Source organism: Zingiber officinale, chromosome 4B (assembly GCF_018446385.1).
Source record: "Zingiber officinale cultivar Zhangliang chromosome 4B, Zo_v1.1, whole genome shotgun sequence".
Classification (NCBI taxonomy): Eukaryota; Viridiplantae; Streptophyta; class Magnoliopsida; order Zingiberales; family Zingiberaceae; genus Zingiber; species Zingiber officinale.
Window position 1 is genome coordinate 137,372,257 of NC_055993.1, and position 13,180 is coordinate 137,385,436.

General features: G+C 44.8%; 1 protein-coding gene across 1 annotated transcript; it reads right to left on the reverse strand.

Moving 5' to 3' along the window:
* Nucleotides 1–937: 937 nt before the first annotated feature.
* On the reverse strand, nt 938–1,675 carry LOC121978027. The gene has a single exon (XM_042530418.1). It carries the CDS (start codon nt 1,647–1,649, stop codon nt 1,131–1,133), a length of 519 nt encoding a protein of 172 aa, XP_042386352.1. The 5' UTR covers nt 1,650–1,675; the 3' UTR covers nt 938–1,130.
* Nucleotides 1,676–13,180: the final 11,505 nt, after the last annotated feature.

Here is a 13,180-nt window from a genome sequence, read left to right on the forward strand (position 1 = left end):
GAAAAAGGTAAACTTGAACTATTATTCTAATAATTTAATTTATCAAATTAAATCAAACTTAAACTAAACCATAAGAAAAAGGTAAACTTGAACTATTATTCTAATAATTTAATTTATTTTATACTGGATTGGACTCGACTTACTTATCAAAACAAGCTCAAATATTATAAAATTTGACTTGTTTACCATCTTACTTTTACACTCCATGTGATTTTGAATCCAATAAGATGGTGGGTTCATGTGCTTTGTATTTGAATTGATATCCAATCGGGCTTTAGTAGATTCTGGGTACTTGGGTTAGAGGTTTAGATCTAATAAGATATTTGACTATGGAAGCTTGATTTGGGCCCATTTGGTTAATGGTTTGGTTTGAATTTAGTTATTTTTCCCCCCTTTTCCTCTAAATTTATTATTAATTCTTCTAAATCAATTTAGGCAAAAAAAAAAATTGCTATTTGAATTAGATTTTTTTCATTAAATTACATGGGAAAATCATGTGAAAATATCAACAATTAATTTTAAACTTCCATATACATTTCAATTTTAATTTCAAATTTTGGATCTAAATTTTATAATTAATATGCAAATTAAAAAACATACGTAAAATCCCTAAAATGAGCCCCTTAATTTTTAACACTACCCCTCTCGGTCAAAAGTGCCAAAAAACTTTTACAAGTTCAAATTAAAATAAATTTTTTAAAACATGTATTCAATTAACAATACATATGTTCTTTATTAACAAAAGATTAAGAGGATCAACATAGACATTTCAAAGGCCATTTTATAAAGGAGAAAACGTTCCCATCAACGAAACGGAAGGTACAAAAATAAAAGGCAGCCATGAACAAAGTTATACTAAAGCAAGAAGCCTCATCTCTCTTTCCTTTTATTTTTTTTCTCATAATAATAATAATAATAATAATAATAATAATAATAATAAACGATCAACAACAAATTCATAAAGTTGACATTACAAAAAGTCGATCAACAATAATCTTAAAAAAAGGAGAAAAAAAGGGGGAAAAAATGAATCCACTCATCTTTCAGTACATAATTAAAACAAAAATAAACAATATAAAAGGTGGAATTGAAGATCAGCGCCGAAGAAATTAAATTAGGGATTGTCGTCGTCAGTCTTGGAAGCCGGTGATCTCCCACACGGCGTCGCGAACCCGGCTCAGATCTCGCCCCTTCAACGTCCGGCCGACACCCTCGTGCACCGACATCGACGCGGCCCGGTTCCGGCCCAGCAGCTCGTGCGGCGGAACCATCCGCCGCTCTCCGGAGATCGCGATCTCCACCTCCTCCTCGCCGACGTCGCATTCGGCCGTAAAGTAAACGCCGCTTGCCTTTTTTCTGTAACTTCCAGTGCGGTTGCCGAGTATCTTGGACCAGTCCGGTATATTCACCGGCATCGACGCGGCGGCCGCGCGTCGGCGATCCCCTGCCCTGTCGCCGCGGGCGGAGGGGGTCGGCCTGCCGGCGCGGAGCAGCTCGGCCTGTTGCGGCGAGATCGGCCCAGCAGGAAAGGATCCCCAGACGTCGAACTCGGTGAACTCGTCCGATCCGTCGGACACCGGCGGAGCCGGCTCCGAGAAGAGGCGGTGCGCGAAGTTGGCCGTCGCCGGTTGGTGATTCGTCGCCGCCATCGTCCTGCGTCGCGTCTCCGGATGAGTTACCTTTATAGAGATTTGCGATCGGATAAGAATCGCCATCCACTTCCCCATTTCGCCCTTATCACGAACCTTAACTACAGAAATGCCACTTCGTCTGTGATCGACGACTACGAGTAAATTAGTAAAAAGAAGCTTCCTTTGCTTTGATTAATCAGATATATATTAATAAAACAAACAAAGGAGACGAGGGCATCCACGGTAATTCGCAGCTGCGCTTAATTATCACCGTGACGCGAAGAAAAAGCTTCGGGCGTCGCGGTATTTGTCGGGTAGCCGAAGTTCGGCGATGGGGCCCACGGCGGGCATGCAGAGCTGTGACAAGGACGAGTGGCGACTCCGCTTGAGGAAGACACTTGTCGCGCAGAGATCAGCGGAGCGAGGGCGGGACCCAAGTCACGTGCCGCTTGTTGGGTCAGCCTCATCCGCCAGCTGCGCGCCCCGTATCGTTTGCTTTTCTGAACGACGATCCAACCGTACCAGGCCACTTATTGGTGCTCTCGAATTTTGAAACACGTGTACCTTATGGCGGGAACCACTCCTGGATATGGCATCCCATCCATTACGTAGCGATGGCGCCACGTGGCTTGCTCTCGAATTTTGAATAAAAAGAAGCATCTATCATTATTATTTATTATATTATATTATATTATATTAATAACTTATAGTAAAATCACTACAAATTGCAATAAATTAATTAAGTAGTTCACGGGAGGGAAATGAGAGAAGGAAAAGTAGGGGAGGATAAGTGAGAATTAAAGGGCACACAACCATTATGTATACGGATGATGGCAAGGAAAAGAGGATAAGATGAAGGAGAAAATTGATCACTTATCTTTATCTACCACTATGTCTAATATTGTGTTCTAAAACTAAGAATAAAATAAATTAGTCGACCTTCGTAGTTTTGTTTGCGTGCACTTAAGTGCAAGCTAAAAAGAGGGCAAGAGATGCATATGAGACATTCACAAATTCAATTGTCGAAACTCATACTTGCTATCACATATGTGAGCAGTTGACTTGTCCTAAAATAAATGAACATTCTAACTTCATATTCAAATTGACATCATCTTGTCAAATTATCCACGAGTAGGGCTTACGTCAGAATATGATTTAAGGGGGATTTAGTGAAGGTCAAGTTTTTGAGGCCTGATTCAATCCGAGATCAAGGATGAGATGATTCGATAAATAATCACAAGTAATTTTGACCGGTTGATCGCAAGTCAAGTCGATCTTCGTCAAGTAAATCTTTAAGTTAGGCGTCTCTGGAGGTCGACTCTTTCAGTCAAATTTTAATATACCGACTTTTGTCATGTCAGATTTTATTAGACTGATTTCCTTAGGTCAGTTGATTATCACGCGGACTAATAAGAATAGAGATTTGAGAATAATGTAAGAAGAAATAATCGATATCATCCAGATTTTTTTTAAAAGGATAAAAATTATTAACATATTACAATATTAAAATTTATAAACGGACTCAAAATCTAAACAAAAAAATACTAAAAATATCTTAAATACCAAAAAAAATTAAAATTACAAATAATAATAATAATAATCTTTATATTCTATTGCATCAGTCGTCCTGGATTAAAAAAAAATTCGTCCTCGAGTTTAGAATAATATCAGGTGGTAGCCTAAGAGGAAGATCATCTGCCACCAAATGAACAAAATCTACTAGAGCATGTTAAATTTTGGGAATCCTCTTTGATCCGTCGACGAACATGACATTGTGGGCGTTACTATTACCCATTTTTGCGTCCTTCAAGCACTTATCGTCTTCAACAATTAGTATCATTAGAGGATTTGATTTTTTATTTTATTCTTGATCAGATTCCTTAGTAAGATGAACTAGGTCATCACCATAATTTTCTTCCTCTATTAAATCCAGATCATCAGATATCCTCTTTGCACATTTTCACTCTTAGGGCATCTGCAGTGGGAGATTTATAGGATGCAATTTATGTTATAAACCTCTCAATATAAACCTCTCCCTCAGTGCATATATGGAGTTTATAGTTTTTTTTATAAACCTGTATCGCAATCTTAGGACCAGATTTATAAAAAAAATAGTGGAGAGAGGATAGAGAGAGAATTTGAGTGAAATTTTTAAAAGAAAGAGGTTTATGATAATAGAGAGTGGTTTTTAAAAGAAGTAAGATTTTTAATTTTTGATGTGACAATGATGTGACAAAGCATAAATCTCTTTAAGAGGTTTACGACTACAGATGCCCTTGGTTGTCAACAAAAAGTCCAAGAAAAGCTAGACTAGAAAAAAATGATATTGTCATCTTGGAATTAATGCAATATGTGGGCAGAGGAGGCAAATTTGACCTTGGAACCAAGGGCGGAGCCAAGTTCACAAGTACCTGAGCTGTAGCCCGGGTACTAATACAGTAAAAATGAAAAACACACAGCTTGAATTTACTGCAGAGTAAGGAAGAAAAATGAGAAATAGTGGAAGTTAGTCTAGGGCGTCGAGCGCTCGTAGCCCACAAGCCAGGTAGATCACCCGGGCTGGCGCGCGCCAGTGCTTGGAACAAGGACAATCTGCTGGATATCTTTCTTAGGTGGCACTCTAAGAGAAAAATCTTCTAAAATAAATTCAACACGGTCTGAAAATAGTTATTGCACCTCATCATTGTATATCGGTTCACAAATCTCTTCGGTCTTGACTTCTAGGCTTTCCTCATATGTTTATAATCATTGCTTAATATAATTTGATAAAAGGTTCATAATTACCTTGTTGAACAGAACATGAATGTGACTCACTAAACACCTCGGTCTCATCTCCCACATCATCCTCAATCAAAAAACTCTTACCAACGATTAAAGTCTAAGGGCAATCATCATAAAGTACCTCACCAACTTCTTCTTCCAAATCATCTTCGAATCAATCAAGGTCATCTTGGGCATTGAAGTTATCATTCTCCATGGAAAAACCTAATCGTTCATGGAATGAAGTTGAGTGTACCCAAAAGGAAGAATGTGATCTTTCATCTTTTTCTTCATCTTCTCCCAATCCTTGTTTTTGGTTTTGCTATGTCTATCTCGTGAGCACAACAAGTGCTCCCACCATACCGATGCTCGACCCTTGAGTCTGATGGCAATCAATTTCACCTTTAACTTATTCGAAACTTGCTTATAGTCGAAGATTCACTTCACTTTGTTGATTCAATTCATAAAATTCTTTGTTCTCTATTTGTGACGTATAAAAAAATTCGGGTAGATCAACTAGAAATCTAAGGTCTCCATGTTGATCCTCTCGACTACGTACCTTATGATCTCTAAGATTTCGTGATGTTAGACACTTGGCTAAATCTGTAATTGCCTCAGTAAATCCTCAATCTTGCCCTGGATGTTACGACTACGATACAAGACTGCCTCAGCCAAAACTTGCCTGACACGAACATGATCATTAATATTATGACCTTCCATTGGATCCAATACTTGGCTTTCTCAAATCAGAACCTGCTAGCTCTGGTACCAACTGACACCGAGCGATTATCTTGCGGGCTGACGAGAAGAGGGTTTTGAGAAGAATGCAAGAAGAGATAATCGATGTCCTCTATATATTTTTTATTTTTTTATATAAGAAACAAGGATTACCCCTCAAATATGTAGACACTTGTTTACGTATGGTTGAGATATATTTATTCTATATACTTGACATTGGTATGCTTATTAGTAGCTGGATAGGACATATATGATATTTTAGTAGATATGATCAGTTCTGTTGTAGATCCATTTTTGCACTTGTAGTTATTAGGTCAGCACATCATTCAGGTATGAACACTTATTATGATATTACTGTTATGCTTGTTGATTATTCCTTATGAGACTGTATATCTTTGAACCTCTATATATATTATGTTCATGTACTGTCTATGTCTATTACCCGCTGAGTTACCTAGACTCACCACCCCTTTTTCTGATTTCCTTTTCCTAAGAAGCAGGTAGAGGATTTATGTAGTCACCTGGAGATCCTGTCAACTAGTCTCATATCGCATCAAGCATCTTCTTCCGTTATTGCTTTTACTCGCATTATTGCTTTTCAAACTTGGTCATGTATTGAACAACTTGTGTGTGGATTTTTGGACTTGTGGTGTCCTTTTATTTGATTATGTATTTGTCGAGATAAGTCATACCGGTACGTAGAGTAGTCAATTATTTTGCGTGGTTATGTTTTGTACCAACAGTGTAGGTTGTGTATTGTTATTATCTTCCGCTGTGTTTTTGTTTCAACCGTGAGAATTGCTTATTATCCTGCATGGTTATGTATGTTTCTAGTCGTATGGGTTGTAGTTATTATACTTAGCTTGTACAGCGGTTGACTATATATCCATGTTTCATACATTGTCATAAGGGAGAGATGTTGTCTGTTTGTCGGGTAAAGACTTCTTTGGGGCGTGACACTTTATCCAATTATCTAGAAACATCAAACTCAACTTTTTAGATATAAGATTTAATGAGCTTGTTTGGTTTAAAATTCCCTAGGAAATTTATTGCTTAATCTACTCACTGGAAGTACCCCGAGATAATTTTGATGTGATCAACAAAATTAAGTTAGGTTCTATTATTATCTGATCCTTATGTTTAAGTGTGCAGGAACTTAGGAATATAAAAAGTCGAGCGGAAGACGTAGCAGACAAGAAGGATGGTACGGGAAACGAGTTGACGAATTTGATACATTCGAGGGATGAGAAGCTATGGAGAAGTACACTAGCGGATAAGGACATACGCAGCGCTTTCGAGGTACGAGAAGCCAGGGAAGAATACTGCTTGAGGAGAATGCTAGAGTTGGGTTCGAGTGAGCTCAACTCAAGAAGACTGGAGAATCACTCAAGTGACCGGAACAGTTGGACAAGTCAACATGAAGTTGACTTGTCCAGACACCCGGACTCTAGGCGCCTAGACCACCTTGGGCCAACACAGGTGTCCCATCGAGACGTTGTTGTGAGGATGCCATTTGGAGTCCACGTCAACACCAATCTAGACGATTGGACCAGTCCAAGTGCCTGGGTGAGAATAAAATATGATCATCAAGTCGTTGAAAAGCCATTGAGAAACAGATAAAGTGCATGGCTAGGGGAGCCCGGAGCTATTACGTCAGCCAATGGATAAATTTGATCAGTAGATTATAAATAGAGTCATGGTCTTAGGAGTTTAAAAAACACACTTTTACTCAAATGGTTTTTTCTAGTTTTTAGAGTCAGCCCTTTCAACAATGGTAAGAGGCTATTCCACCTTCGTCAAAAGGAGATCTTTAATGGAACTTTACATTGTCTTGGATTTGCAACCTTCTTGGTTGCCAACCAAATAAAAACTTTCTGCCTCTTCTTTTAAATTTATGTTTTTATATTTATTCATCTAACTATGTGTTTGTCTTTGCTAAGAACGATAACAAAAGAAATTTACCTAACTTATTTGTAGGGCTATTCACTCACCTCTAGCCAATCAATATAGGACCAGCCAATCAATATAGGACCAACCCTCACAAGTACCTCAAACAATTTCAATAACTTAAAACCATCACCATCTTTCAAGTTCTCAAACTTTCAAGATCTTTCAAACTCTCACCGGTCAAAATTCCTATGATTATAAGAATTAACTTATTATAAAACAAAAGGTGTCATAGTTCATTCTTGGATATTAGTTAGAGTTAGCTTCTTGATGCTCGTGTTTGAGGAAATGACAAAACTAAGGGCAAAAAGTACCTTAGTCAAAAAGTTAAAATATTAAATTGATTTGAACTGGTTTAGTATCATATATTAAAATACAAAACTTACATCCACAAGATTGGCGTAGCTGATATTTGACATCAAATTAAGATAATTGATCCTGTCCGAATGCTGAATCAACAGACGCTGGGCACGGGGCGCTCTCCGACTGCTGACGTAGATCTTCGACTGGTAGCACGAAACTCCGGTGAACCTGCACAGAAGTCGGGCCGGGAAGGGGTTCCCGGCGGCGACCCTCCGACGCTCAAGTCAGGCGAAGCTCAAGAGAGAAAAAGTGGCTCCAAAACTCGTAGAAAACGTACCTCCGGCGAAGAATGAGGGCCTTTATATAGGGCAGCGAAGAAGTGAGTGCACACCTGCGGAGGCGTACACGTGTCCATGGTCCATACCCCAGTAAGGGCTTGTCAGTGAGCTTCCCTAACCCATACTGCTACAGTCTCAACATGTCCTCGATGGGACAGCGGAATCCCTGTCACAAGATTTGGAGCATGGCCTACACGTGAAACATACCTGCTGTCAGAAAAAGACCTCCCTTGTCCTTTTCCCCTTTGCTCCATGTCTGGCGTCCGGGCGAACGACTCCCTCAACATCCGGCCGGACATATGCGGTGGTTTACTTGGGGAGATTCTCCATCATGTGTTTCGTGGAGACTATTAGCAGTATGTTACCTTATGGTTTTGGCCGGGCGTGTAGTCCGCTCGGCCCTGCGACCTTTTCCACTGAGCGCCGAAACCCTGATTTCGACAGGGCACCTTTAACCATCAACTGAACATGGTCTGATCGGCCATCAGCCGAACATGGTCCGATCGGCTAGCCGATCGGACCCATCCCTCTCTGGACGTTCGATTCCACCGGACGACCGGCCGGCCGTCCGGTCGGACTCAGCCCTTTCCGGATGCTCAACTGCCACTTTGACTCCCACGTGATGTTGACTCCACAGGACGGGGTCCCCTATTCTTACTACCGGATCACTTGCCTCCCCTTCAAGTCTAGTCGAAGGAGGCGAATAATCCGACTGACTGGACTGCGAATCTAGCCGAACGTCTCCTCCGTTCTATCACTCTCCGCTCGGCCAATCATAGAGACGGCCTTAAGCGAGTCAACGATGGCATTCACCGGATCTCCTCGTGTTCTGCGCCAATCTTCGACATTAAGGTTGATCATGCTTTCATTAAATGCTCCGAATGATTGAATGCCACGTGGAGCACTGCCATCGGCGTACGGCGGCGGTGGCATGGTGTTTTGATGTGATCGAAGCGATTCGAAATGGACGGTTCGATGCCCACTTTGATTCCCGTGACCTGGATCCAACGGTGGAGGCCGCCCGGCCTTCACCCTATAAATTCTTCGCTTCCTTCTCTCCCTCACTTGCCTCCGCGATTTCAACCAGTGCCACCTGCGCTTTGGAGCTCCGGCGATCCTGTTTCTGCTCCCCGACGCTCTCCGGCGCCTTTTCCTTGATCCCTTTCCCCGCAGCAAGGTTTTATATCTTTCCTTCCTCCTTTCCGGTGTTTCCTCCGCATTTCTTTCTCAGTTTCGATCGTTGAAACTTCCTTTCGTTTGCTGCAATTTTTCTCCTGCCTTTTTGCCTTTTGGTTCCTTCCGCTCGGCCCATGGCTAGCTCTTCCAATCCCGAAGATCAGTTGCTCGGCCCATGGTACACCACCATGCAGTCCCGATTCGAACAGCGGGACTTCGAGATTTTGACAGACAATTTCGAAATCCCAGAGGATTTCGAAATTCGTTTAGCTGGTCCTTCCGCTCGGCCTCACAGGCCACCGCGCGGAGCTTTCTGTGTCTTCCGAGACCAGTTTACCGCCGGTCTCCGTTTTCCTGTACATCCTTTCATAATAGATGTCTGTAATTTTTTCGGTGTGCCGCTCGGTAGTTTAGTACCCAATACCTTCCGTCTCCTTTGCAGTGTTGTCGTTTTGTTCAAGATTCACAACATCCCCCTCCGACCGGAGGTCTTCTTTTATTTCTATTATCCCAAGCAAGCCGAGCCGGGCACCTTCATGTTCCAAGCTCGACCCGGCTTAGTCTTCTTCAACAAGTTACCTACTTCCAATAAACATTGGAAGGATTATTTTTTCTACATCCGTATGCCCAATCAGGCAAACTTCCCGACCCAGTGGCAGGTCAGTCTACCTCCCACTCCCGAGCTGAAGAAATTCAAGACCCGACCGGACTATCTCCACGCCGCGAATATGCTATTCGGTCTGCGACTTGACATCAACAAGCTCCTTCACGAAGGAGTGATGTACATCTTCGGCTTGAGTCCTATACGGACTCCTCTTCCGACCGGCTTCGGTAAGAACTTTACTTGGGCATTTGCTTTGATCGCTAACTGATTTCTTTTCTTTCTTTTGCAGTGGACATCGTCATGGATTCGGTGATGGCCGGCGTTTTGAAGAGAAGGGCGGCGGCTCTGGAAGCCGCGGCGGCCAAGGAAATGGAAGCGCTGGGTATCCAGCCGGTCGGATCCCACGAAGGAGAGAGCGGGACTCAGGCTGAGTCGGCCGCTCAAGCTTCTCAACACAATGTGGCTAGCGGCGCCACCCCTTCAAGAGAACGAACTGCCCCCGAGGAAGGTTCCGTTCGGGAGGAGGAGCAGCCGCTGCAAAAGAGGCGCCGCGTGGAGACTCCCTTGCGCTCGGCTACCTCAGCGGTCCAACCCTCCGAGCGGGCCACTGCCACCGCTCGAGGCAAGGCGCCAGAGGTCGAAGCCATTTCGTCTGACCGGACGCCTTCTGAATGGGACGAGCCGGCCGCGCCAATCGAAGCTGTTCCGGTCAGCACCCTTCCGCCCGTTCGCCAACCAGTGCAACGCTCGACCATTCATTCGTAGTTTTCTGCGCCGGCTTTTGATCCCCTCCCGACAGCCGGTCGGACGACCCCCGGTCATGGTCGTACCATTCGGGTCACTCTTCATCTCCCGACTGAAGAGCTGCTGCCAGAGACCGATCAACCGACTGCGCCCGAGCACACTATCACCCTGAAGGGGCCTCTCGCTGAGATGTGGGTCGACGCTCGGGCACGCGTCGCCCTGATCCCCATCGGGAATTTGGCTAACAGCCATATGCAGCAGGTCACGGGGGTAAGTTTATAGTCTACCAAGTTTTGTCTTCCTTCCTCCCGATCGGCCACTAACATCTTCTAATTCTTCCCGTCAGTGATGGGTAGAAGAAATTGCGGTTTCCAATCGCTTGGCCCTGGTGGATGAGGAGCTGCGACAACTGAAGGCAGCGGTTGGTCCGTCCGGCCTTCAGGGCCCTTCCTATTCCGAGCTGCAAAAGGAGTTGAAGAAAACTCAAACTCTACCGGCGGCCGAGCAGAAGAAGACAGTCGACCAGGCCTACGCCCTAGCTGAGTCCGAGCGACAAGTCAAGTCGCTCGACACAAAAATAACTCTGGCCACCACTCGAAAAAATACAGCTATCTCCAATCTGGAGAAGAAGAACGTGGAGGCTTGGGGTATGGAGCTGAAGATAAAAGAGTTGACAGAGCAGCTCGACAAGGAGAAGGCGGGCCGCTCGGCCGACGCGGACAAGATTCAGCATCTGAATGAGGCCCTTACTGGTTCCCAGGCGGCTTTCAAAGAGTACCAAGATGCCGAGCCGAGCCGGATCGCTGCTTTAAGACAGAGCTACATCCGCTCGCCTGAATTCTCGGAGAAAGTCTGCGAGCGGATGTACACGGCCTTTGACCTGGCTATGACCGCCACCACCAAGTATCTGAAGTCGAAGGGGCATCTTCCCGAGTCCGCGGTTATCCCGGCCGGAGATCAAATGGCGCTTCTGAATGACATTCCCAGGGACCTCTATGATTATCTTGAGTAGTTTTCTGTCATTCGGCCACTAACCAGGATATTATCCTTTTTTTGTAACTGGGCCGCTCGGCTCAAAGCTTTACCTTTAATGCAATGTTTTCCTTGAATTTGCTCTACTTTCATAACCAACATGTGTGTTTATCCGCTCGCCTATTATCACTTCTCGTGCTCTCACAAAAGGGATTTTAACAAAGCAATCGTCGTGATATCCCCGCTCGACGAAATATACCGTGTTCTTTGCTGGCAGAGCTCGTTTACCAAATGCCAAGTAGTTTTGGATATTGTGCCGCTCGGATCGTAGAGACGCTCGAACGACATCGAAATCGCGTGCCTCGGCACATTAGATGCTTTAATCCGCTCGGTGGGTTTATAGACGCCGGCTTGTCTCTCGATATTTAACGTCGGAGCTCGACGGTCTTCCGCTCGGAGGGTTTATAGACGCCGGCTCGTCTCTCGATATTTAACGTCGGAGCTCGACGGTCTTCCGCTCGGAGGGTTTATAGACGCCGGCTCGTCTCTCGATATTTAACGTCGGAGCTCGACGGTTTTTCGCTCGGAGGGCTTATAGACGCCGGCTCGTCTCTCGATATTTAACGTCGGAGTTCGACGGTCTTTCGCTCGGAGGATTTATAGACGCCGGCTCGTCTCTCGATATTTAACGTCGGAGCTCGACGGTCTTCCGCTCGGAGGGTTTATAGACGCCAGCTCATCTCTCGATATTTAACGTCGGAGCTCGACGGTCTTCCGCTCGGAGGGTTTATAGATGCCGGCTCGTCTCTCGATATTTAACGTCGGAGCTCGACGGCCTTTACGGCTAACTTCGATACTGCCGATCAGCGGAACCCTTGGCCATCCTTTGAATTAATTTCGCTTCCTGCATTACAAGGACACGGGCGACTGGCATATACACAAAAATGAGTTACATTCGTGCACCTTTCATCCAGCTCGATAAGGCTGGAGGTGATTTGCACTCCACGGTTGATCCAGCTGCCGCCCGTCTTCATCCTCCAAATAATATGCGTCCGAGCGAAGCTTTTCAATCACCTTAAAGGGGCCCGCCCAAGGAGCTTCAAGCTTGCCGACGTCGCCGACCGGCTTGACTTTCTTCCAGATGAGATCGCCGACCTGGAATGATCTGGGGATTACGCGGCGGTTATAGTTTTGCTCCATCCGCTGCCGGTATGCCATCAGCCGAACAGACGCCTTGGCTCGCTCCTTGTCGACCAAATCCAGCTCCATGTTCCTCCGTTCGGCGTTGCCATCATCATAGCTCTGGATCCGGACGGATTCAACGCCGACTTCGACCGGAATGACCGCCTCGCCGCCATACACCAAATGGAACGGCGTGACGCCCGTCCCTTCCTTCGGCGTCGTTCGGATGGCCCATAAGACTCCCGGCACTTCATCCGGCCAACTTCCTCCCAAATGGTCGAGCCGAGCGCGCAGAATGCGAAAAATTTCCCGGTTGGCTACTTCAGCTTGACCGTTGCTTTGGGAATAGGCTATGGATGTGAAGTGTTGTTCAATGCCGAAGCTTTTGCACCAATCCTCTAGTATCTTCCCTGTGAATTGCCGCCCATTGTCGGAAACCAGTCGACGAGGGACACCGAACCGACATATGATGTGTTGCCATATGAACTTTTTGACCATCTGTTCGGTGATCCTGGCGAGTGGCTCGACTTCCACCCACTTGGAAAAATAATCCACCGCCACTAGTAGAAATTTCCGCTGTCCGGTCGCCATAGGAAATGGACCCACGATATCCATTCCCCACTGGTCGAACGGACATGAGATAGTTGATGCCTTCATTTCCTCTGCCGGTCGGTGATAGAAGTTGTGGTATTTTTGGCACGAAAGGCATGTCGACACGGTCCGAGCTGCGTCTGCTTGTAAGGTTGGCCAGAAGTATCCAGCTAGTAGGATCTTCTTAGCTAGTG